We start from the raw sequence: 26251 nt of genomic DNA, 5'->3' as shown, positions 1-26251 counted from the left end.
ATAAAAGAGATCATCAATTTTAAGGAATATAAAATGCATACATAACATGAATGCATTGGTGATGATGATCGCTTTTACTGATAATAATTATCATCTGCAATTTAAAAAAGGGAAAATAATAAAGTTTTTTTTTTGGCAAGCATGGACTGCATAAAGTGACTCATATATGTATCTACTTTGATATTTCCAAAGGTCAATGATAAATGGCGTTTTTTTTTTTTTTCTTTTCTTCTTTTTTTTTTTTTTTTTTTTTTTTTTTTTTTTTTGCCACCATGGATTATTAAAAATAACAATAACGGTGATGATTTGAAATTGGTAAGGAACCCAAAAGGTAAATAGTCATATATGGAATGGAAAAAAAAAGAGGGGGTGGCCAATGTCATCCACTAAAAATAAAAAAAAAAAAGATTTGTTTTTGTTGAATGACATGATGTAGATCTTTTTTTTTTTTCTGTTATTAGTCTCCCGCGTCTTCCCCTTTCTTTTTTTTTAAACTCTTTTGTGTTATATATATATGAATCCTTCATCTGATGAATCATCATATGAATCATCATAAAAATCATCATGTAAATGATCTTTTTTTTTTTCTCATCTTTGTTGATTCAAGAATAAAAACATACTTGAAAGAGATCATGTCGAGAAAATGACTATCTTGGACTGAAAATAGAAAAAAAAAAAAAGGAGATCTGCGAATGCATAATAAACTGAGATTTTCTTTCAAAGAACATTCTCGAGTCACGATAAAGTAGAATCTTGTTGTAGCGGATGAATGCATTAACCAATGAGTAAAAGAAAAATCATGTGTCTATTTAAATATATATACATATATATATATAATAGGTATATAAAATGAGTGATTTGGGAATATCCAAACGTCGGAAAGATATGTTTGATGAAAAAAAATCCCAATACCTGGTTTATTCAACTCAAACATCATTTTTCAGAATAACCTTATTACATGCTTATGATCAAAGGAATCATCGATGAATGAATGATCATATTCATATTTAAATCAACATGAATAAGAAAAAAACGTTGGTACTTTATATTCATTTTGATCCCTCCTTTTCTTATCTCCTGGTTTATCTTTGTAGAATAAAGGATCTCCCTATTAAACTCTGTTCTATGCTTCCTTTTTTTTTTTTTTTTTTTTGGTATCCCTTCCCCTTGTTTTTTTTATGCTTATCGCTCCTTCCATATGTATATACTTATTTTTTTTTTTGACAAACTATAAGAAAGGAAAGGAAATAATGGACATAAAGCATTTCTTCCTAAATTTCTATTTTTTTTTCTTTTCTTCTTTTCTTTTCCTTTGTTCTTCATCTTACAATTGAAACAAGGTAATTCTTCCATTTATATTACACTGATGAATCTTTGAACACCTTTTTTTCCCCTTCGTCATGTCTCCCTAAAAAAAAAAAAAAAAAAAAAAAAAAAAAGAAGAAAAAAATCATGACTTACCATTTTATCATTTCTTTTTTTTTTAATTCCCTTTTTGATCCAATGGTGAAATTTACTGACGAAAAAACATTGGTATCATCTTCTTCTCCTTCTTTATTCTTTAGTCTATTGAAATTGATGATGAATGAATCAAAGTTACAATCACATGCTTCATTTGCCAGTGAAGTCACCATTCCCGAACATGATGAGGATGATATGGGCAAAAAACGACCATTATCCACCTCCTCTTATTCAGAAAAATCAGTCACATCTACTCAAAAACATGATGAACAAGTATCAAATGATGATGATGATCAACCCTCATGGAAATCAAGGGTTGTTACAAGAGCACGTGCACTATTGAAGAAATACTGGTTTTTGCTTGGACTTGCCTTTGTCATTTTATTAGCATCACAATTCCCTGATGTTGCAAGAAAAGGTGGTTATATTCATGCCGAATGGTCTATCAAATGGGGTAATATATATATATAAATATATATATATATCATGATCTTATTCATTTTTTTTTTTTTTTTTTTTTAGGTGCTGTGATCATCATCTTTTTAATCTCAGGATTATCATTACGAACAAAGATTTTGGCACAAACGATCCTTCGTATTCGATTACATTTATTGATTCAAATCATCAATCTGATCATCATCCCTTTCTTTGTCTTTGGTTTGGTATTGCTCCTTTTCAAGGCCCATGTGTCCATGAGTTCTCTCTTATTGATTGGTGTGGTCATTGCTGCAAGTACACCTACTACTGTCTCCTCGAATGTTGTCATGACGAAAAACGCAAAAGGAAATGAAGCTTCAGGTAAGTGCATATATATATTTTATTTTGACTCATGTCTCTTACCTTTTTTGGACTGGATTAGCTCTGATGAATGCTGCTCTTGGAAATGTACTTGGTATGTGATCTTTTTTTTTTTTTTTTTTATCAATCCTCATCTTTTTTTTTTATTTTATTTAAACATCAAAAAAAAAAAAAGGTATCTTTGTATCTCCAGCACTTGTTTCTACATTTCAAGGACCATTATTAGATGCTACTCCAGAAGATGAAAGTAGTAATCAGGTGGGAGGGGTGGTTGATTTTGTATCAGTACTCAAACAATTGGGATTAACAGTGTTGGCACCTCTTATTGTGGGTCAAATCATTCAGTGGCTCTTCACGGAAAAGGTTGCCAAGATCAAGGAAAAATGTCGTTTATCCGATATAAGTAGTGTTGCTCTGTTGATCATGGTTTGGTCTGTTTTTTCTGATGCTGTTTACTCTGGTTCTTTTGCTGCTGTCACTGTAAAGGATATTTTCGTGATTGTTATCATCAATGCTCTCTTTTACATCAGCTTTTCTTTGACATGTTTGGTCCTTGCTCGTTTACCGTTACCATCATACATTCAAACTCCAGATTGGATCAAGAAATTAAGGTATTCTCGTGAGGATACTGTTGCTGTCATGGTAAAAAAAAAAAAAAAATCCATCATCTCGATTTTTATGTTATCCTCTTTTATTTATAGTACTGTGGTGCTACAAAGACAGTTGCTATGGGTGTACCATTAATCAATGTACTCTATCAGAATGGTGATCCCGGTACTGTGGGTGTATTATCTACGCCTCTTTTACTTTATCATGTTGAACAATTGATTCTTGGTAATATTGAAGTGGAGATATTAAAAAAATGGGTACTTGATGGTCAACGTGCAAAACAAGATATTTTACCAACTTCAAGGGAAGGTTCTGAATGTTCCTCGGAAGAAAAGGATTTGGATGATTTCACTCATACATCAAGAAAATAGAGATTCATATAATAGAATGATTACCCCCCCTTTTTTTTATCTTCATATATAACTGCTTCATAATTTTTTTCCCCCTTTCCTTAAAATGATTGATTATTCCATTCCTTCCTTTTTTTTTTCTTTCTCTCATCCATCCATTGCTTTATTGAAATGTCATCAATGCAATAGATTAGTTTTACAGTATTATTCACCGTCATCATCAACTTTGTCATTTCTAATTACTTATCATTATAGTCTTCTTATTATTCATTTATTATTCATCCTTCATTTCTTTTTTTTTGTAAAGTCTTCTTTATTTCTAAATAAAAATTAAAAAAAAAATATCAATTGGATCAATGTCTTCTTCCTTTTTTTGGTCCACCGGCGATTGAAACAAAAGCCCTACCAGGGTCAATTTTTTGTATCTTTTTTGTATTTTTGGGTGAAAAATTTCAGATCTCCGTTCTTTTTTTTTTTTTTCTTTTGTGATTGTATATAGATTCATTTCAACCATGTCATCTACACCAGATAAACCACCTACACGTGAAGAAAGAAAGAAATGCTGGAAGTTACGAGATGAATACTTTGCCTGTCTTGATAAATTGAATATACTAGATCCTGTCCTTGTGGAAAAACAACCTGATCGTGCTACTTCTTGTCTTGATAAAAAGAAACATTATGAAGATGCTTGTATGGCAAGTTGGGTAAAGTCATTTTTTAAAAAAAAGAAGGAATATATTCAATCAATATTATTCTTATTTTTTTTTTATTATTATTATTTTAGGTTGAATACTTTAACAAAAGACGTGTTTTGGATGAACGACAAAAACAATACCTCAAGTTTTCAGAAGAACAGTCTGGAAAGAAATAAAGGTAATAAGATTATTTATTTGGGAACAATAGGAAAGAATTGAATCGTATCTTATTATTATCTTTTATCATAGAGACATTGGGTAATACTGGATCAAACTGTGAACTGTAGTTTCTTTCTTTGTTGTTTTTTTTTTATTCGTCCATACACATGTCTCTTATTTATACAATGACATCCTATTTTGTCTTCCTCAAGATATCAACCGTTTTATTGTTTTATATTGCTTCACACACACACATACAAATATATATATATTTAGTCGTCATCATATCATGTTTTATTATACTAGAATGAACTATACTTTGCATTCACATTTAGAAATAAAATACAACAAATTATACATTATCATTTTTTAAATATCATTGAACAATCATTATTTATAAAAAAAATCAAGTGTAAAACGTTGACATCAATAACAATTTTTTTTTTTTATTAATTGTTCACCCACACGTCAAAAGAGAAAGAGAGCCTTTATTTGAATAAAAAGAAAATGTTTGCTACCAACTACATAAGAGTTAAAACTAAAATTAAAGAGGACTACGGGACCTTCTTGGAGAAATGGAGCGTCTTTGCGGAGAAGGAGATCGAGAAAGAGGTGCGCCACGAAGATGCATAGGTGGTGGAGATTGAGATCGAGAGGAACGACGTTCATTGGAAAGAGGACGACCACCAGGAGGAGGATAAGGATAATCATCAGGACGACCTAATGGAGCCGGTGATCGAGAGCGATCATGTCGGTCGCGTACGTGAGGTGGAGGAGATCGACCACGAAGAGGTGAAGGAGGGCCACGATGATGATGATGATGATGATGATGGTGATGATGTCCACCGTGGTATCCGCCGCTGTGATGGAGTGAAGAAGGAGGTGGTGGTGGAGGAGGAGATCGTCCACCATAAGGAGACCGACTTCGACTACGTCCATATGATGGGTGGGGAGGTAGGCCTCGAGGACTAGGTGACCGGCGACGACGTGGTGATCGATCAAAGCGCCATGAAGAGCTAGGTGCGTTTCGTGCCCACTTTAGAGAATGTAAAATAAAAGTTAGTAGTCATTTTTTTTAATATATTTGTTTTCTTGTTATAATAATAATCTAATTTACCTGAACACTAATGGTATAACCGTCAATACGTCTTCCGTGCATTTCGTTGAAAGAATCTTCAGCATCACGAGGATCTTCGAATTCTACAAAGGCATAACTATATTATTATGAATATGAAATAGGAAATAATCATTAGTATCTATTTTCTTTTCAGGTAAAAAAAAAAAAAAAAAAAAAAAACACATAGTTCCCTTCTTGTTTGTTGGGGATATAAAAAAAAAAGAGAAACTACTTACGGTTTGGAAGAAAAACTTTTGGGAGCAGGGATATCACATCGTACAAGACGACCATACCTATTTCAAATAAAAAAAAAAAGGATAAAAAAGTGGATAGGTAATAAGAAAGAAGAAAAAAAAATAAGTCGTTAGTTGTCAATAGTATCCAATATACAAGTTGAAAAGACAGACCGCCTTATATATAAAAAAAAAAAGAAGTGCACTAATCGGATGTACGTCGTTCAAGCGTGTTCGCGTTGTCGTCGTCACGAGTTGAAGATGTAAAATCCGTAGCGACAAAAAGATAGAAGGAAGGAGAAAGGAAAAGAGGTAAGTAGTAAAGAAGTATTGGTGTGATCGAGAAAGAAGTCGAAAGCTGATAGGCGTAGTCGAAGCTTCGTCATAAAGACACGTATTCCGTCTTTACTCCTTTTTTCCAGTTTCTTCCCCCCATCTAGGGCAGTCCATCTCAATAAAGTCATCTTTTTTTTTTGAATTATATCATTACCTTTCGAATTCATAGGCAAGATCTCTTGCTCGTGTTCTGGATCCAAACCCGGCGACAAAAAGTGTAGTTCGCATTGATTCTATATAAATATATATATGTGTATGTATAAGTTGAAAAAGAAAAAGAAAAAAAAAATGTTGAAAAAGTTCCTTCCAACAAAATAAGTTTAGGCTTTTTCTTTCTTCTGCGACGATTACAAAAAAATAGAGTGACTGAACTTTTTGAAATTTTCAAAACTCAGATTTGTCTGGATGGATGGTGGGCATCAATAGTTATGCATTCTTTTTTAATCATTATACATAACATTTCATCTATCATTCAATCATTTATCATTCATTATTTTCGAATATGATTGTTATGATATGTCTAAATGTAAAACAGAGTATTCGGTTGGAATCCCTTTCACCAATTGGTATGGATCATCAAAGATACTAACTGATCTTCTTTTTTTTTTTTTTTTTTTTTTTTTTTTTTTTTTTTTTTTACCAATTCTTGGGATGAAAAATGGGTGTGATCAATGAATGCACTTTTATTTATATTTATATTACAGTTTTATTTTATATCCAATAAAGACTACATTTCCAAAAAATAATCATCATAACTGGTTTCATTTTTTTTTTTTTTATTAAAAATAATTTAAAGTGATATGGAAATTAGAGTATCGGGATTGAAAAGAGAATAACGTATGTACACGTAAGATGACGGATGAATCTTACGATAAAAATGTAATCAATGTAGAAATAAAAATAAAAATCCGTTTATTTTTGTTTAGAAAGTGGATCCCCGCTGTCTAATAATAAGGACGAAGTGTACAAATATGGAAGATGGGGGTGCAAAAGATGATGATTACCATGATTCGTCTACTATGCGTCAATTCTGCTACTGTTTATGACCCCGATCCATTGTCCTTTTTCTTTTTTTTTTTTTTTTTTTTAAAGGAGGATGGAAGAAAAGTATTTTTTTTTTTTTTTGATATATTCAAAAATTTGATTCAGTGAACAAAGCGATCATAAATCTATCGAAGACGTGATTGTTATCATAAGAAGAAAATAGCCACTGAGAAGAGAGATGGGCGATGGCGCCATGGACCAATTTCATCTCCGCATGAAACAGACCTATATATTTTTTACCTTATAAATCCCATCTTTCATCTTTCTTTTTCTTTCTTCTTTTTCTTTTTTTATTTTATATATATAATTCATATTCATGTTCTCTATTACACGTAATCGTATTTCAACCATTCCTTCTGTTCGTACTTTTGCCACTCAAGCTAAAAAGAACTTCAAAGTGGTAGTCATTGGTGCTGGCCCTGGTGGTCTTTCAGGTAGACAACTGCATATATATAACCTTTTTGTGTTTCTTTTTTTTTCTTATTATTGTATTATTTAAATAGTGTCATCTACTATTTCCAAATTATTGGGCAAGGATCAAGTAGCAGTTGTAGAGCCTTCGTCTGTACATTATGTAAGTTTGTCGGATAACGCGTGGATATATATTAACCATTACTTGGAGAAAAGAAATATGTTGACTGATCCCTTAATATTTTTTTTTGTTATTTTCTTTTTAGTATCAACCTTTATGGACATATGTTGGAGGTGGTTTGAAGGACTTTAGTGAATCATCCAAACCTATGGGTTCATTAATGCCCAAGAATGCTGAATGGATTCAAGACAAGGTAACCAAGTTGGACCCTGATAATAATCAAGTTCAACTTAGCAACGGTGAAGTACTTGGTTATGATTACTTGGTGGTGGCTGCTGGTATTCAAATCAATTGGGATCAAATCAAGGGATTAAAGGAAGCTCTTGGCAAGGATGGTGTGACATCGAACTACTCTCCTGAAAGTGTACAAAAGACTTATCCTTTTATTCAAAATTTCAAAGGTGGTAATGCTGTTTTCACTTTTCCCAACACTCCTCTCAAATGTCCTGGTGCTCCTACCAAGATTACCTTTTTGGCAGAAGAAGCTTTCCGACTTCAAGGTGTGCGTGACAAGACCAATGTGATTTACAACACTAGCTTGGGCAAGATCTTTGGTGTAGATCATTATGGCAAGGTACTTCAACGATTGGCTGATGAACGTGGTATCAAACTCAACTTCCAAACAGAATTACTTGAAATCGATAGTGCTAACAAAGAAGCCACTTTCCGTAACAATGCTACCAAGGAAACTCACAAACAATCTTACGACTTTTTGCATGTCGCTCCTCCTCAAGGTCCTCCTACTTTTATCAAAGAATCTAAATTGGCCGATGCTGCTGGTTGGGTAGATGTCAACAAGGATACTTTACGACACAATAAGTACAAGAATGTTTTTTCCCTTGGTGATTGCTCTTCTTTGCCTACCTCCAAGACTGCTGCCGCTATTACTGGTGAATCTGGTGTTCTCAAGGTAAAATGAGAAATGTGGATAAAGGATTCTAAAAGAGAGTAAGAGCTAGTGTATATATATATACGCGAGTGTGTGTATCTGTATAGTATGGAAAACTGACGTATTAATATAACTTTTTTTTTTTTGGAATGATTAGCATAACTTGATTGCGGATTTGAAGGGAAAGAAGGTGGAACAAGCTGCCTATGATGGATACACCTCTTGTCCTTTGATTGTTGGTCGTGAACAATTGATCCTTGCTGAATTCTCAGGATATACTGGTCAACCTTTGGAAACTTTCCCTGTGGATCAACGTCAAATCACTCGTATTGGTCAATTTCTCAACAAAGAAATCATTCCCTCTATTTACTGGAATAATCTTTTAGATGGTACTTGGACTGGTCCTTCCGCGGTACGAAATGCTTTGAAGTTCTTGCGTCCTGCCAATCTTTCCTAGGTAGATGGATCGAATTATAGTTATTATGCTTTCTCTTCATCCTTCCATTTTCCTCTCATTCTTATTATTCTTATTACTTATTACACTATATATTTCCTTTATTCAACTCATTCCCCTCCTCCCATCATCTTCTACGCTATTTTACATTCATATTAGCAAGCTATTTTTTTTTTTTGATATATCTTCAATAAAACTTGTATCAGCTTTGATTCATGACTGTCATATATGCAATCGGTTATCTTTTATCTATAAAATAGGATTTGGCTTTATTACTTATAACGAGGAATTATTACATATTCTGTTATGAAAACACAAAAGATCTCTACTTGGACATTTAATATCACAACTATTTAAGAAATTGATGAATGGATGATATATGATAATGGATTCTTCTTAAATATTCTTTGAAAATAAATGGTAGATACGAATCCGTATGGATCAATCGCCTGCAAACCATGTAACCTCCGAATTTTATATTCTTTTTTTTTTTTTTTTCGATCATCCATCTTCCATTGTCATCAACGTCAATTATTTCCATAATATAAGAAAGAACCACCGCAAATATGTTCAAATCCCAACACAAATAAGTCTCTAATCACAGCGTTGAAAAGAAAAAATGAAGTTTTATTATGAAGGAAAAAATCAGTATATACTAAAAAAAAAAAATGCTAACTACCAATAAAAGAATCACCATGGTTAGAACCAGAGAGAGAGAGAGAGAGAGAGAGAGAGAGAGAGAGAGAGAGAGAGAGAGAGAGAGAGAGAGAGAGAGAAACCAATCACACCAGAGCAACCCTATCGAAGAGATATTCTTTGATCACCATTGGCCTGTCTTTTTTTATTCCATCCTATACTGTAGCATATTTATCCAGTTGATCTACACTAGCATTTCTCCAATTGGTCCTATTGTGTACTCATTCAATCCAAATTTCTATCATGTCTGTATCCAGTTGATCCGGTTATAAAATCATTCTGTCCCTTCTGATGTATATTCACCGCGTTGTTCCAGGCGTTTAATTATTCATACGCGTTCTATTCAGATATCTGTACAAATGGCTCTCAATGTGAATCCATGAAGAAGGAAACCTAAATAGAAAGAAAAAACAAGAGTGAGAAACATAAGGAGAAAAGGGAAGGAAGAAAAATATGAAGTCTCTGTACAAATGGAGGGAGACTTACCAAAAGGAAACAATACAGTACATAGGCACTACCTTTCTACTATAAAACTTGTTGAGACCCGAATGAAAAGAATGAAATATGAGAATTTGTTTAACTCCTTTTCTGCGTTTTCTTTTATCGACCTTACCTTTTGTAATCGGGTTCATACACCAATGAAATTATATCCAATAGTCCTATACCCAAAAAAGAAGATGATGAATCAACCAAGCAAGATTAGCGGAAGAAAAAAAAAAAAGTGATGAGGAACGAAAAGAGAAGAGGAGGAAAAAACAAACTTCCATTTTTGGATTTTATACCCAAAAGTTTTGGACCAAATTTTTTTTTGAGATGTAAATCAAAACATTTTTTCATTTTTAGGTTAATAAAATTGGAAAATGGTTCAAATTAAACATTGAAACCAACTAGAAATCGTCATTATTTCTGTCAATCATCATTTCATCCATCATCACTCATTCATCATTCAATCATTATTATTCGATTATTGTTCATTGATTATCAGCCATCCTTCCTTTATCCTTCATCCGTTCAAAACTTAAAAAAAAAAAAAAAAGAATACTGTAATCTAACAGTATATGTTGAGCACAGTATTGCTGATTTTTATTATTTAAAATTCATTGTCATTATATTTAGCATCCATTTCTTTTTATAGATAATGAACATCAAATATGTCATTGGTATTTCTAATCAAAGTATACTGATTGACACAATCAATCATGATGGCCCATTATATGATATTCCTTTTTTTTTAAAATAATAATAATAATAATAATAATAATAATAATCTGGCGACAACAATGAAGCATCATTTTAAATAAATAATCATTTGTTAAATCATCATCCTATTCTTGATTCATCTTTTTTTTTTTTTTTTTTTTGTGCTTTTCTATACATCAATAATCAACTGCAAGATGGCGATGCCACTACGTACTGTGTTCGAAGAAAATTTCCAGCAACTGCGGGAAAATATCCAGCGTCAGTTGACAGAACATCTTGCACGGGACGAAAGGAACTTACGTGCCTTGACCAATAGATTTGAAGAGCAGGAACATCAACAATTTGAAACGGTGCAATCGCTAGACGAGTTTCATGATGAATTTCGTACTCAAATGAGAGAACTCAGGGAGCATACCGACCAAAGTATAGCGGAAGCAAGAGACGCGATCACTACTCAAATCACGGAAGTGGCCAATGCGGTTGATGATCGAGGTGAACAACTCGACGACTTGGCTGGTGTTGTCGCTGTACAAGGAACTCAAATCGAGGAAATAGCCAATGCTCTTGAAGATCAAGCTCCTGAACCTCAACCTCATTTTCTTGAGCTCACTTTCCCAGATGCTGAACCACATCCGGAGTCGCCTCACACTAATGTTCAACTCTTGGCGGCTGGTGATCATGATATCCATTTTCCCGTGGCACTTGGTGGCGATGCAAGAATGTACAGGGCAAGAGTGGCAAATGCACAGTATCTGGATGCTTTGGGCGAAATAATGGGTCTTCCTCCTAATCATCAACATGTGCGTACTATGTTCAATCGATTGAAGGAACATGCTAATGATATGGTCGTCCTATCCATGTTCCGCTTGAACAGAAGACAAAATGTCCAGGACTATCATTGGGGTCGGCTTTCTGATGCCCAGAGATTCGCTGCTGCCCGTCGACTTGAACGAACAATGTTTCATGAAGAACAAGTCCGTATCGATAGAGCTGTGGGAAGTTGGATCGCATACTCCATCATTCAGAGAACTTGGCAAAGTAACCAGAGACGTTTACACCTTCGATAATTTTTTTTTTTGTTAGTTATCCACTTCATTTTTTTTTTTTTTTTGATACAACATAATAAAATCATTTTGTTTAAACTAAAGAAAAAAAATAGACGAAGAAAGTGATGATGATGATGATGATGATGATGATGATGATGATGATGATGATGATTATAAAATTCTTTGATTTGGAAAGGCTCTAACTGAAAGCCAGAAAGTTTATTACATAAAAAAAAAAAAGAGGAAGGGTAGTCAAATATACAGTATAGAGGTAAAAAATGAATCTAATAGAGTGGAAGTGGGCATGACAAACAAATATAAATATAAATATAAACGTATATAAGGGGGATGTAAAAAAAAAAAAAAAAAAAAAAAAAAAGGAGAGACTAATCATTCTGGATATGTTAAGGAAGACTAATGTAGCCTGCCTTTTGTTGTAGTTCCTTGTATTATGCGCCTGTATCATCACCATCATTCTTTCTTTCATGAAGATCTTGGTCGATGGGATCCAACATAGAATGGTTTTCCAGACGGGGTATACTAATTCAAAAAAAAAAAAAAAAAAGATCCACAGCCATGAGCTCATATCGTAAACATCTGATTTTCACTTCCCCTATGCTCCATCCTCTCTCTCTTCTTTTTTTTTTTTTTTATTTACCTCGTAGTTGTCATCAAATACCATACCAGTGGGTAAAATAACACTTCGATAATAATCTAATATACAAAAATAAGTCGGTCGCTATTACATACTAATAATTCTACAAAGTAGAATCACTTCATTCATATTTAACTCACTGCTGCATTGGTATCCAACACTAAATGGGAATATCAAAAGATCAGTGATTCTGTAAATATTTCCAATTTCATCATCTTACCGGTGAGGAATATAACTTGCAAACAGACCCCACTATAGGTATGGAAAGTAGAGAGATGTATTAGTATGTTCTTTGTAGAGTTGTGATGAGATTTGTAATACCTTATCTCCACATCCATGTTCTCGAGCAATCTAACAAGAGGTAAAATGAGATGATGGATATAACACAGATAACGTTCAAGTTAATTTTTTTTTTTTTTTTTTTTTTACTTTCATAAATAAATCCTTTTCTTCTTCTGTCCAATCACCGGTCCATTGTTCCTAATAATACGAAGGATAAAGTGCAGTGTGTCAGTTTTAAATGCTTCTGCGAGATCATCCCTGTATATCTTACCACACCAGGCTCATTATGTCTGTAAAAGTACATGTTTGGATTTTTCTTGAACATCATTTGTGCAATGGCCTAAAAATTAAGAAGAAGGGATCAATATATAAAGGCAATCGTCAACAAGCAACAAGTCTATAATAAGAATATTAAAAATGATATTGATTACCCTCGCACTGTTCCTTGCAGGTTTCCGTTTCGTACCAGTACCAAGAGGATCCTTGTATGAGAATTTTCCACCGCCATTCTTTTCCCAAGCTTCTTGTGCTGAAAGTTCAAATTGATATTTTTGAATCAATTCTGGGTTGACCCATCCTGATCAGAGTAATAATAAAAAAAAAAAAAGCAACGATATCATAATGTTAAGACTTTGATCTATGCTCCATTTCAGTATATAGTAAGGAGACATTCATCATCCATTTGCATCAAGTTGATGATTACCTGTAAATCGACCATTAGTTCGTATAGCCTTTTCGCGAGTTGCTTGATCAAAATAGTCGTCAGGCTTGATAAGTTTCCCATCCCAGAATTCATCAATTGAATCAGTAGTATTTTCATCCAGAGCCTGCTTTTAGTAATAATGATAATGATGATAATAATAATAAAAAAAGAATTATTTGGTAAAAGATAAAGTATCATTAATCTATATATGTACTTTGACTTTTTACCTGTTGATCATCATTTGATGTTGTTTCAATTTGATCATCCGCATTCAATTCAATAGCTGGGGCTTCAATACCTCGAAGTCGTGATGATTTTCGTTGTGGTCGTTGTACTACAGGTTTTTTCCTCTTGGCTAAGAAAAAAAAAGGAATAAAAAGAAAAACAGAGGTCAAGTTAATATGATTAATATCGAAAGTCAAACCATCCATGTTGTAATGAAAATCCATTTCAATAAGGTTGTACTTACCAATAGGTGTTCTTGTTTTAGTATCCTTTCTATATAAAAAGTTCAAAAGAAAAAAAAGTTCAAAAAAAAGGGGGGTTTTACTATTATTATATAGTTATTTACTTTATTTTGACTGCTGATGGCATTGGTGTAGTTGGTATTTCAAGTAAATCATCGCGAGCCTTGTTGATATCAAAGTCTGCTAATAATTGTCGATTACGTTCAATATTTTTCAAACGTTGTTCCTCTACCAAAATTAAAATGATAATAAGAATCATAGATATATCAATATAAGAATAATTTATTCTATAGTCTACCGTATGCTGTAAGTGTTGCCATTCCAAGAGTAAGTAATAATAATAAGAAAGAAAAAAAAAAGAAAAGAAAAAGAAGAAAAAGGGGGAAAAGGAACGAAAAGGCATTTCGTGTTTGAATGATTTTATATATCAACACCGACGCATGTTTTTGGCATTGTGGCTTGGAGTTTTATGCAGAAGGTAAGAAATAAAGAAGTTAATTTAATACAGAGAGAATATTTTTATTTATTTATCTATTTTCATGAAAATGCAAAATGGGATATGTCCAAAAAAAAAGTGATAATAAAGATGTAAGAAAGAGAAACTAAGCTAGAGAAGGAAAAAAAAAAAGAGTCTATTTAATTGTCAACAGGAATGACTTGTCCTTTGTGGTAATAACATGTCAAATCTACACGGAATTCAGCCAATTGATGATAAAATAATTTCTATTTTTTTTTTTTTTTTTAAAAAAAAAAAAGAGAATCAAATTATTTTAGTATTATTACTTTTTTTTTTTTTTTTTTTTTAAAAAAAAAGGATTGAATATTTTCTATTGTTCCATATGAACTTACCAAAAGATGTGCTTGATTTGTTGAGAGAGTTTCACCTTCACGACAAATAGTATAAGGGAAATGTAATGTAACAATACCATTTTTCAAAGAAGTTGGCATACCCAAAGATCGAATCAAAGGTTCCATATTGTGAGGCATAGGATCAACACCACGTTTGACAGGACCTTCAGGAATAATCACGGTTTCCGTAGCAATGTTACCAGATCTAGCATAATCAGGTTGTGTATAGTTGGCAAAGTATTGTTTGATCTCTTCAGGTGATTTGTTGGTAAACAGTAATCCCACCTCACTATGTAATTCGTTGGCAATTCCTGCTAATCCTTCCTTGTACTCTTCTTCTGGCGTTGTACCCAAAGCCTTAGCCATCACTCGATTACGTCCCATAAAAAAGCGAGATGTTGATTTCAATTCATTACGTACTTCTTTCAAAAAGGTATTACGCATGTCCTTGACAGAGAATACCCAAATATATTCGAATCGATCAACACATTCTTGGATCTATATCAAACAAATAAAAAGAACTAATATCAATTCATCGTCCATAATACGAGCAAAATAAAACCACAGTATCCATTCTTCTTATTTTCTTTTTTTTTTTCCTCTTTTTTGTTTTGGAGCCTACATACTTGTTCGATCAACTTTTCTTTTCCTTCATAACCTTTTTTGTCAGTTTTGGTGAGTGACACTAGAATAGATTAAAAACATGGATAAAAGATTTAGTTCAGGTAAATACGTAACTCATTTTTCTCTTAATATATATTTACCAACTGTGCTTCGCTTTGATTTAGGCATTATAAAAAAATATATAGATATATAGAAGGTATGTAAAAAAAAAAAAAAAAAAAAAAAAAGAGAAGAGATTAAAAAAAAAAAAAAAAACTCCTCTTGAGATCAAAGTGAGAAAAAAAAATCAAAGCCACAACTTCATACTTTATAGAATGTTAATACTCAGATAAACTAGTTATTGAAAAAATGCAATATAAAAGATTCAGGGGTACTGCTGTCCATAAAAGTATAGTATAAGCTCTACAATGATTTATTTACAAATAACCAAATAAAAAAAAAGATATATATATAAAAGGTAATAGAAAAATAGAAAAAAAAAGAGTGCTAAACTATTTGAGAATGGATGGAATAGAAGTAGACAATGAAGTAGTCCTAGGAGAAGGTGCCAAAAGGGTATCATGTATGTTATTGTGTGTATGTTTCTTCGTCCAGAAGTTGCCTTTGGAATTTGATTTCTTCTTACTGTATTCGCCATCGTAATAAATATTTAATATAGACATGGAGGATGATCGTCGCTGTAGAGAGGTATGTTCCTTTTTTGATTGATCTACAAGTAGTTTCGGTGCATTTGCTGTTTGAGTTAAATTGGGTCGACTAGAAGTGGATGATGATGTAAAATGTTTCATCAAGAAGGAAGGGAAGCTTTCTGTTCTAGGAACACCATTTGATATTGGTGATTTACTTGATAAATCAGTATTGGTCATGATGGCAGGAGTACAGTGCATATTCTTTGATAGTGGACGATCTTGTCGTGCTTGGTTCAAACCCGGCATTGTCGTTTGTTGTTCCGCTGATCGAGTCTTTTTACGTAAACCGAAAAATTGTGAAATGCTTGTTGTTGATTTTTTCTTGTTGTTAGTCACATGATGGTGAGAATGATGAAGGGTATAGTGATCATTTACTGGTATTCGTTGATTTTGGGTTCGTTTATCATGCTGTAATGGAGAGGAAAAGCTTGGTCGTATAGTTTGAGGTAACGGTGGTGTATCTAGCGCATTTAAAAAGTCCAAGGAATCATGGCGAATATGACCATCTCGTTTGTAATGTTGACTGTCAGTACTATTGGCGTCTTCTTCGAGTGGTAGTTCATCGCTGCATCCAAATCTGTACGGTATATTTGATGTGACGTTTGATATATCCGAGCTCTTGTTGTCTTCATCATTATTGTCATCGTCGCGTAAATCAAACATCACTTGATCAATCACATTTTCAAAGCTGTCGTTCAAAGGGCTGATAGGACAAGCTAGCTGGTGATCCAAAGCCACAGAAGAGTCTAGTAGTTTCAAATCAACGATTGATGTTGAATGTCTATGTCGTTGAGGCTGAGGGGATATGTCGTAGTCAGATTGCTTGGAAGGAATAGAATCATCGTTCAGAGTCATGCTTGTGTCCATAGATGATAAAGGAATATGGGGTAAAGAATTCATATGGGTTAGATTAGTACCTAACGGTGAAGAGGTGCTGATAGTAACCATGGATGGAATTCGTGGTGTTTGACATGGTGATGTTGATGATGCTGGTATATCAAGTTGTTCGCTTGTAAGTCGTATTGTAGGGGTGCTAGTGGAATCAATAAAGAATGGGTGACACAAGGCATCCCGTGCACATAATCGTTTTTCAGGTTCAAATAATAACAGACGTCGTAGCAAATCTATCATCAAATTGGATGCTTTTGGTAATACTGATGAAAGACCTTTTGGTTCGACCTACAGAGGTAAATATAAATAAATAAATAAATCAAATGAATGCGTGATTATTTTAATAATTTTGTTTTACCTGAGGAAATTGGAATCCTATCTTCTGAGCTAACTTGGCTCCTTCCTTCCATTCACCACCTTCACCTAGAGTACATGTTCTTTCGTTGAGGATACCAGTGGATGTTGTTGCCATATTTGTAGAAGAATAAAGCGAGATATCAGACTTTTTTCGGGAAAATCCATTGCTTCTTATCTTGTTCTTCTTTCTTGAAATGATATTTGTGCCAGGTGAGCCAAGGATTTCACATATTCTGTACAACTGATCAATTTCGGATTGTCCAGGGAACAGGGGAAATAAAGTGTATAGCTCCGCCATTATTACGCCCACAGCCCAAATATCCACAGGAGAGGAGTACACAGACGCTTTTAGTAAAACTTCTGGAGAGCGATACCTTTAACGATACAGAAGAAAAAAAAAAAAAAAGAGAGAGAGAGAAATCAACGGTTACTAAACTACTAGCTTTAAAAAAGAGATCACATTTTGATTTCTTACCATCGGGTACTAACGTAATCCGTATATGGTGCCTTGCTTTTAAGTTCTCGTGCCAAACCAAAGTCCGCTAATTTAATGGTCAGTTGAGTAGGATGTTCTTGGTTGGTTTCCACTAGTAGATTTTCTGGTTTGAGATCCCTATGAAAGTAACCTTGATCATGCATTGAAGCTAAAGCGTCTAATATTTGTCGTCTACAATAACAATAACAAAAAAAAAATCGATTAAGCAAAAAAGGATACCTTTTTGATAGTGTTGATTTGATGATGACTTACAAAATATGACGTACTTGTGATTCTGTTGGTATCTTTCTGGATACCCTTTGTTCTTTCAGATATTGATATAGATTCCCACCATTCATAAATTCCATTACAAAATAAAGTTCTTTCGTGGGTCCAGTGAATCCTTCATAGAGACGCACAATATTAGGATGGTTCGAAAGTCGTTTCATAGTTTTGTATTCTTGCCAATGGTTGTTTTCGGATGACTTTCTACCTTTTTTCTTCATGACTTTCACTGCCACCTAGAAAAGTAAAGTAAAAGGAGAAAAAAAAAAGATAACACGTTGAATTCATTGAAGTTGCCACTGAATAAAAGAGATGTGAAATGTCGTTCTTACCATAGAGTTCGTGACTTTATGCTTTGCTCGGTAGACACATCCATAAGAGCCCACACCAATTTGGTCCATAAAATCATAATCATACACCGTAGATGATGGTGCCCGAGTCATTGAAAAAGGAGAAGAAAACAGTTCTGTCTATCGCTAACGAAGACAAAGTTTAAAAAAAGAAAAAAAAAAAAAGAAGAAAAAGTGAAAGAAAAAAAAAAGAAAGAAAATGCCTTAAAAAAAGGGGCATCTGGAAATAGGCAAGCAAGCAATAGACTTTAAACGCCGCCCCCTCGTTCCCATTGCTGATGTTCTCCTGATCTATTCATTAGATGGAGCGATCGGCCTTATTCCCAATCTAGAGTAATTAGCCCTGGAAACAGGAACGAGTCAATATAATAAAAGCAGGAATTTTTTTTTTTTTACATCATCAGTCATCTAAAATAAGTACACTGTCTTGGTTTCACCCTGTATTTTTTTTTTTTTATCTACCAAACTGGATCCAGTCTTCATGACGTGTTTTTGTTAAAAAAAGAAAAAAGGACATAGTAGTTGAAGTAAAACCTATAAAAGAGTGTATAGTCATTATTCATTCTCCCAATTCCCTTTATTTTATATTGATGCATAAAAATAATGACGGGTAAATGGATGATGATTGAAAAATGAATGATGATTTGAATGATGGATGATATGTGATATTAGATGATTGCTATGACTCGTGTAGATCTTCAAGATGATAAAGGTGATGATGTTTTATTTTATTGTATTTGGTAATTTCTCTTGAAACCAACGGTAGCAAATGCATCCTATATTAAGTCCATAAAGACAATACACTATTTTAAGGAAAAATGAAAATATAAAAGTACATCAAAGTATCTCCAAAGTAAAAGAAAACCGAACACGTTGGAATGCTGCTTGCTTTATTCAAGTCTTGTTTTTTGGCATACTAAAATTTCATATGCAGCTGACAAAAAAGGTTTCCTTGAAAGTAAAATTTAAGATTAAATTTTGCTTCGCTTGTATTATTCTCTTTTTTTTTTTTTTTTTTTTTTTTTTTTTTTTTTAGAATGAATAATGTGTGATACATAGATCATGAATGCTCAGTTTAAGATTGATAGTTAGATTATTGAATGCAGCTGCTAGTTTATGTGAATAGATGGACTTTAGTGAAAAAATTGGAATACCGCACCTGAGAGCAAAAGGCACGTCATCCTTATAGATAAAAAAAAAAAAAAAAAAAAAGAAAAAAAAAGTTGCAGAAAAAAAAACTAAAAATCGATTTTTTTTCTTTCTTTTTTTTTTTTCTCTTCTTGTTGAAGCAACAGATGTGTAAAAGCTTATATCTTTGTATCTAAGCAGCCCTGTATACTTCTATTTGGGTCTATTTCCCCCTTCTTTACCCTCCATTCCACTTTTTTTTTTGTTTTATTCATTATTCTTTTCTTTTTTTATATATACATATAATATCTATCCTACTTTCAAACCATTTATCTTTTTTTTCATTTTTCATTTTTTTTTTTCACTTGCTTCTTTTTTTGTTTTCTCTTATTCAATCCACTTTATTATATTCTATTTCTTTATACACATCCATATTCAACGTTTTGTCTCATTTTATCAATTATCACTCATGGCCACTATGCAGCCTTCATCACAACCAACTTCATCAATAGTCGGACCAACATCACAACAAGATCTATCGACCTTCCCCGATCATATTGGAAAACGCGTTGATCCAGTTTATTCACAAACATTGCATGCTCGAGTGAAAGAATTATTACAATATCCACAAAATGGGTAAAATAAAAGAAAATCAACGAAAGAAGTCAATTCTTCATACTAATACTTTATCCCTTAGTTTTCCTGGCTCACAACCTGTCTCTTTTGTCTCAAAACACTTGGCGATATTGGAACGAGAAGATTATTTTGTTTGTGAAAAAAGTGATGGAATACGTGGTTTATTACTTTTTCTTCATTCTCCAAAGGGCCCTGCCAGTTTTATGGTAATATATGCAATATATATTTATATATTGAATTTTATGTATCTCATCTTCTTGTTTTGTAGCTTGATCGAAATCAGATATGGTATTACATTCCAAATTTATTATTTCCGGTTAGACAAAGAGAAAACGAATATTTGAAGGATACTTTGATGGATGGGGAACTAGTAGTTGACAAGGATCAAACAAAAGTAAGTAAGAGGAAAACTATCATACTAGTTATCCAACTCATCGTGGTGTATGTATTATATAGAAAACATGGCGATACTTGATATTCGATTTGATGGCCGTCAATGGACAATCTATTGTTCAACGATCATTTAGCACTAGACTTGGGGTAAGTGATAATTCTACAAATCATATATTACTCAAACTGATCTATTATCTTTTTTTATTTATTCTATTACAGATGCTTCAACAAGATGTTATACATCCATTCAAAAATAGTTTACGATTGCAATCTGATCCTAACAAAGTACCTCCTTTTACGTAATAATGCAATTTAATGATATTACCATAATATGATCATTAATCTTTTTTATTTTCTTTTGTTATATACCAGTATTGAACTCAAAAAAATGGAACGCTCATATGGATTACACCTTGTATTCGATCAAATGACAAGATTACGGCATGAAAGTGATGGTATTATATGGACTCCTGTGAAATGCCCTTATGTACCTAATATATGTGAAAAATTGTAAGTGTATTCCCACATATCAAAAATCAGTATATGTCTCTCATTCATTTTTCTTTTTTTTTTTTTTTTTATCTATATAGACTGAAATGGAAACCTCCCGAAAAAAATACAGTGGATTTTCGGATCAACGCCAAATGGAGCAAAGATCACAAACCTATCTATTCCTTGGATGTACTCTCACATGTTACCTACAAGTTTTTTGATCACTTCCAACCAGATCCTGATTGGGCTTTTGAGTAAGTATTAAATGAAATATAACAATGGGTATTACACTTTTTTTTTTATTTTTCTCATACCTTTTTATTTACTTTTTTTTTTTCCAATTCTTAAGATGGAAAGATCAACCACCAGACGGTAGAATCGCTGAATTTAGGTATGTAGTAATCTATTTCTTCCTATTAATGGAATATCAGAGTTCAACAGTGTTTACCGTTATGTATTTATTACATATATAGATATGATCCAAATTGGCAGGTTACCATTGTTGAACAAGGATACGCACCAGTGACAAGGACGGGTGGTTGGAGGTAATTATTGAAATAACAATCCATAGAACAGTGTCAGCAAATAGACATGATGATCTTATATTTCATTCCTTTTTGATTTTAGATTTGTACGCTTCCGTGATGACAAGGACGCAGCAAACGAAGAAAATGATGTTAAAAGGATTCTTAATAGTATTCAAGATGGTGTATCCAAGGAACAACTTCTTGCTCATATGGAAACTATACGTGATGCTTGGAAGGCACGTGAAGCTCGTGAAGCTAAGGAAGCTCGTGAAATTCGTGAAGCTCGTGAAAAAGGACTACCTCCACCTGCTCACCTGAAGAACCGTGAAAGACTGTCTATATCTAGTGTTTCAACATCAAGCTCATCAAATCAAGCATTAGTTACTCCTACTGGTACAAGTCCAGTAGTCCCATCTCCAGCAACTGGCAATTTCTCCGGGCAAGGTTATTTTCCAAAGTCAAGGCAAAGTTCATTGGATTATGGATCGACTGATCGACGTTTTTCTGGAGCGGATCCTATGGTTGGTACTTATACGGAATCGTCCCATGGTGATACTACTGATATCAAGAACAATGGAATCAATTATAATACAGCAACGTCATTACCTACTTCTCGACGGCAGTCTACTGAAACAACATCAAAACGTGATAACAACCATGCAAACGAAATTGTAGAAACGGAAAGAAAACGGCACAAATCATTAACGGAATTGGATAGATCACGACAACAGATCAACGATGAACGACGAATGAAAGCACCCTTGGAAGAACATGCAGATACCAATGATACATCTTTGATGAATAATAAATCAGAACAAAGGATAGAAGATGATACAGCTGCCATTGAATCAACTCTGAAAACGCAAAATATGGTAACATCAGTAAAGGAACTATCATCAGCAGAAGAAGAACCTTTAGTCAAGGCGGAAGTGAAGGAAACAAATACAGCACAAATAACAATACCTGAACAAACCACGATATCTCAACCTTCAAAAATAACACCAGATGAAATAAATCCAACAGCAACACCAAAGCAGAGTAAAACGAACAATCGTAGACGAAAGGCTTCGGATAATGAACATCGGCAGCTATATGAAGACGACAGTGCTCAGGAGCCATCAAACAGCAAAAAGGTTAGGAAAGTACACGATACGTCATTATCAACACCAACAGTGGAATCCAAACAATTATCAAAACAACAACATCAAACTATCATGTCGACAGAATCAGTATCCTCAGTTTCAGATCGCGATAAAAGAACTATGGAATCTACCAATCATGAACAAAGGTACACTCAACAAACAAGTCCAATATTACATCCGGGACAAAATGAAAATGGTGCTACTCCTTTTGAAAGTTCTCTCCAACACCAAACTGCTGCTTACTCACGTTATGACCCAGCGCGCTCGCCACCACCACCACCACCATCATCATCTTCATCTTCATCATCATCGATACCCAGATCTCCCCCAGTGATGAATACACAGCAACGTGGAAAAACAGCCATATCACCAGTAGTATCACCAGTTTCGACTACATCTACCAACAACAAAAAAGCATCAAGCAATAGTATTCATAGTTTATTAACATCTTCAGTTGAACCAATACCATCGCCAGCAAAAAGACTTGAGTCTGTGAATGAAAAATCAGCAACAGCATCGTCTTATCCAACATCTCGATCATACAATCTATCAGCCATACTACGCGATGATGATCAAAAAACAGACAAATATAGTAGTGGATTTCGAGCAAATGAACAGCAAAATATATCATATCAGCCAAATCAACCAGAGCGAACACAAGAACAAATCACCACATCATGCAGTTCAGTAACCCGTACTCCTCCGGTTCAATTCATCAACTTCCATGCTGAAAGATCACGTAGTCAAGGTTCACCTACTTCTCGACACAAGACTGTTTTTATTCAAGGTGAATATCACAATAACACTGCAAATTCACCTGGAAAATCTCGTAGTGGAACATCAACACCATCTTTACAGCAACAGACTGGGATACAATCACCTCAAATGACAAGTGCGCCAGTAATGAAAACTAACAACCATCGACCTTCTCAGACGACAATGCAAAACGCATCTGTATCACCATCATCGTCACCAAGGGAATCACGTCATCAACATCAAACGAGTGTATGGAAGGCGACAGTAGGACAACAAGCAACAGTGGCTCAGCAGCAGTATCAGCAACAATCATCTATCCAACCAGAATATATTCGTGAGAATTATTCTTCAACACCAACGAGTCATCAGCTTATAAATCGAGGTTATCCTTCACCATCTAGTAACCATCATTATTCACCATCCTCTTATTACCCACAACAACAACCACCACCACCACCACCATCACCATCATCACGACAGACACATTCCAACTACAATCATCATGGACATACTGGACCACAACATGGTTATCATTATATGCAACATAATCGATCAGCCTATGAGCAGCCCACTGAATATTACGCAGACTCTTCACCAGGCCAACAGCAATATCCTCATCCTCCTCCTCCTCCATCAGCATCTTCTTCACATTATAATGGCTCACGTCCCTATCGTCCTCAAACTTCGTATCATTCAATCGCACCTGCAACAACACCACCCAAGGATTCTGGCAAGAAAAGCAGCAAAGCGAAATTGGACTTTATATTGAACTGATATCCCTTTTATATAGCATTTCTTGTCATCATCTTTATCATTACAACGTTGTCATATTATTACTCTAGGCTTTCCATCATATTCTTTGTTTTATTTGCATTTATGTTTGAATGGGATTTGTAGTTTCATGGGCATCTTTTCTTTTTTTTTTTACTTTTATAGTTTCCTTTTTTTTTTTTATTAAAAACCTTTATATATATATATATGTGTGTCAAATAAAACCCATTTTATTCAACTATATTGATTCTCTTTTTCTTTTTTTTTTTTTTTTCATTCGTGATGAAATGGTATTAGATGATACTAGATCACTTTTTGAAAAATGGTCATAGTTTTATTGGATGATGATCACTATTGGACGAGGAATAATGACATTTCATTTTTTTAATTGACTCTATAGATTTCGAGGTAAGGTATAAATTGTAATTTAAGGCAAGTGAAAAAAGAGAATGACTTCCTCTATTCTATGTTCAGTCCTAATTTGGTGCAATGATGATCATTTTTGAACTAGTTACAAAAGTACGAAAGAGGCACCTGTCAATCCCATTGATGTTATAGCGAAAAAGACAATGGTTTGAATTTGTGGTGAATAAGTCAAAGAAAAAATAAGTAAATGAAAGGGCTGACGAAGAAAGAGAGAAGGGAATAGATGCGCGACTTTGAATCACTCTAAAATTCAATTGAAACGGGATATGAATAGGCGCATTGGAAATAAGAAAGAAGCGGGGCACTTTTTTTTTTTCCCTTTTCTCTCTCTCTCTCTTTTTTCTTTAATTGACAAAGATACCAATTATTATTTTTACTATAATAATCTATCGACATGGCTGCTGATACGATATCCAATACATCTTCTGTTCAACGAGCACAACGAGCTGAAAAAAAAGTTGAACGACTCGAAAGAGAATTGGATGCTTTAAAAGCTCGTCTCAAGGTACACATAGAAATATACGAAAAGAATCTCATCCTTCACATGTTTTCCCATTTTTCTTGTAGGATAAGCCAGCAACAAAAGAAATGGATGTCTCTGTCAAAGAACGAGCCTATTTTCAACTGAATGAACAGGTAAACTCACAATAAATAAATAAAAAGGAATATTAAGGGGAGTAAAGGAGAAGATGTTGACATCTTTCCATTTCTAATTACTACTCAGTACCTCGTCATACCTCATATTTATTTATTTATTTATTTATTAGGTTAAGGATCTGAAATATCAAGTAGCAACAAAAACAGAAGAACATATACATTTACAAGAAACACTGACCACTCGAACCGGTAAATAACGATAAAAGAAGTAAAAAAAAAAAAAAAAAAAAAAAAAATGACAAGGTAGTAGTCAATATTAAGTATTTGTTTTCAATCAATATTTGTTAGGTGAATATGAAGCCAAATTAAAGAAAATGAGAGGTAAGTCGAATATCAATAACAAGAAGGACCAATCATTTGACATAACTTTCATAGAGATCTTTGGACAAGCTACTAAGAATATCGACAAGTATAGGGCGACCATTACCTCACATGAACAGACTATAGCACGTGTCAATGATGAATTGGCAGAAATGAATCTCAAGGCTTCAGATTTGGAAAATACGGTGGCGACACTGAAAGGTAAATGAAAACGAAAAACAAATGGTCAAATGTTTATTTTTTTTTTTTTTGAAATTAAATGTAGATGAACTTGGATTAATACAATCAGAATTGAAAGACGTCAAAACAACATCTCAATTCAAAATCGATCAATTGGTAAATAATAATAATAATAATAATAAGTCATGATAGTGATTATACTCATATCTAAAATAGGAAGCTAGAAAGCGACAATTAGGTAATCAACTGGATCAGACAAAAAGCGATTTTGAACAATACAAAAAGCGAGCACATCAACTTTTACAACAAAAATCTAACAAAGCAGATGATACTCGTCTTTCCGAACTACAAAATCAAATTAGACAATTAGAAGGACAAAAGATGTAAGTGAAAAAAAAAAAGATGAAGAAGAAAGAATGATTGATTTGATTATTGATGTCCATATTTATTATTGATATACTTAGTGATTATGAAGCAGAAAGGGCAGAACAAGAAAGGAAAATAGCATTGATGGAT

General features: G+C 33.5%; 9 protein-coding genes across 9 annotated transcripts; 5 read left to right on the top strand and 4 right to left on the bottom strand.

Moving 5' to 3' along the window:
- Positions 1–1581: 1581 nt before the first annotated feature.
- On the top strand, positions 1582–3239 carry BX664DRAFT_363959 (SBF-like CPA transporter family-domain-containing protein; the record flags this gene model as incomplete). The annotated part of the gene is made up of 5 exons (XM_051548399.1): positions 1582–1915; positions 1984–2259; positions 2321–2353; positions 2435–2901; positions 2961–3239. The coding sequence occupies 5 exons, from the start codon at positions 1582–1584 to the stop codon at positions 3237–3239; spliced, it is 1389 nt and encodes a 462-aa protein (XP_051402878.1).
- A 423-nt stretch (positions 3240–3662) lies between these two features.
- BX664DRAFT_274806 (cytochrome c oxidase, subunit VIb) lies at positions 3663–4442 on the top strand. Its single transcript, XM_051541255.1, has 3 exons — positions 3663–3922; positions 4003–4091; positions 4163–4442. Exons 1-2 carry the CDS (start codon positions 3731–3733, stop codon positions 4087–4089), a joined length of 279 nt encoding a protein of 92 aa, XP_051402877.1. The 5' UTR covers positions 3663–3730; the 3' UTR covers positions 4090–4091; positions 4163–4442.
- Positions 4443–4491: 49 nt separating this feature from the next.
- BX664DRAFT_324524 (uncharacterized protein) lies at positions 4492–6356 on the bottom strand. Its single transcript, XM_051543859.1, has 4 exons — positions 5913–6356; positions 5426–5482; positions 5190–5286; positions 4492–5108 (listed from the first exon to the last, which is right to left on the bottom strand). The coding sequence occupies exons 1-4, from the start codon at positions 5984–5986 to the stop codon at positions 4617–4619; spliced, it is 720 nt and encodes a 239-aa protein (XP_051402876.1). The 5' UTR covers positions 5987–6356; the 3' UTR covers positions 4492–4616.
- A 504-nt stretch (positions 6357–6860) lies between these two features.
- BX664DRAFT_324520 (uncharacterized protein) lies at positions 6861–8964 on the top strand. The gene is made up of 4 exons (XM_051543858.1): positions 6861–7236; positions 7306–7376; positions 7480–8304; positions 8441–8964. The coding sequence occupies exons 1-4, from the start codon at positions 7119–7121 to the stop codon at positions 8738–8740; spliced, it is 1314 nt and encodes a 437-aa protein (XP_051402875.1). The 5' UTR covers positions 6861–7118; the 3' UTR covers positions 8741–8964.
- Positions 8965–10827: 1863 nt separating this feature from the next.
- Positions 10828–11700, top strand: BX664DRAFT_370335 (uncharacterized protein; the record flags this gene model as incomplete). Its single annotated transcript, XM_051548637.1, has 1 exon — positions 10828–11700. The coding sequence occupies one exon, from the start codon at positions 10828–10830 to the stop codon at positions 11698–11700; it is 873 nt and encodes a 290-aa protein (XP_051402874.1).
- A 358-nt stretch (positions 11701–12058) lies between these two features.
- On the bottom strand, positions 12059–14144 carry BX664DRAFT_324516 (uncharacterized protein). The gene is made up of 13 exons (XM_051543857.1): positions 14085–14144; positions 13891–14014; positions 13789–13817; positions 13547–13674; positions 13320–13446; positions 13048–13193; positions 12888–12956; positions 12764–12814; positions 12656–12685; positions 12555–12586; positions 12475–12494; positions 12338–12393; positions 12059–12219 (listed from the first exon to the last, which is right to left on the bottom strand). The coding sequence occupies exons 1-13, from the start codon at positions 14104–14106 to the stop codon at positions 12163–12165; spliced, it is 891 nt and encodes a 296-aa protein (XP_051402873.1). The 5' UTR covers positions 14107–14144; the 3' UTR covers positions 12059–12162.
- Positions 14145–14292: 148 nt separating this feature from the next.
- On the bottom strand, positions 14293–15470 carry BX664DRAFT_324513 (ribosomal protein L10-domain-containing protein). Its single transcript, XM_051543856.1, has 4 exons — positions 15400–15470; positions 15262–15320; positions 14636–15133; positions 14293–14509 (listed from the first exon to the last, which is right to left on the bottom strand). Exons 1-4 carry the CDS (start codon positions 15425–15427, stop codon positions 14423–14425), a joined length of 672 nt encoding a protein of 223 aa, XP_051402872.1. The 5' UTR covers positions 15428–15470; the 3' UTR covers positions 14293–14422.
- A 1522-nt stretch (positions 15471–16992) lies between these two features.
- On the bottom strand, positions 16993–18399 carry BX664DRAFT_256890 (kinase-like domain-containing protein; the record flags this gene model as incomplete). The annotated part of the gene is made up of 5 exons (XM_051540479.1): positions 16993–17127; positions 17198–17570; positions 17672–17863; positions 17945–18192; positions 18289–18399. Coding segments are annotated over 5 exons (1059 nt in total), but the record flags the coding sequence as incomplete, so codon positions are not given.
- Positions 18400–19580: 1181 nt separating this feature from the next.
- BX664DRAFT_355980 (mRNA capping enzyme, catalytic domain-containing protein) lies at positions 19581–24293 on the top strand. The gene is made up of 10 exons (XM_051547860.1): positions 19581–20070; positions 20132–20276; positions 20339–20464; positions 20527–20610; positions 20683–20762; positions 20836–20973; positions 21054–21209; positions 21305–21346; positions 21429–21500; positions 21583–24293. The coding sequence occupies exons 1-10, from the start codon at positions 19904–19906 to the stop codon at positions 24152–24154; spliced, it is 3582 nt and encodes a 1193-aa protein (XP_051402870.1). The 5' UTR covers positions 19581–19903; the 3' UTR covers positions 24155–24293.
- The last annotated feature ends 1958 nt before the right edge of the window (positions 24294–26251 follow it).

Source organism: Halteromyces radiatus (genome assembly GCF_025201355.1).
Source record: "Halteromyces radiatus strain CBS 162.75 chromosome Unknown BX664scaffold_2, whole genome shotgun sequence".
In the NCBI taxonomy this organism is placed as follows: Eukaryota; Fungi; Mucoromycota; class Mucoromycetes; order Mucorales; family Cunninghamellaceae; genus Halteromyces; species Halteromyces radiatus.
This window is presented reverse-complemented; position numbering and strand designations above follow the sequence as displayed.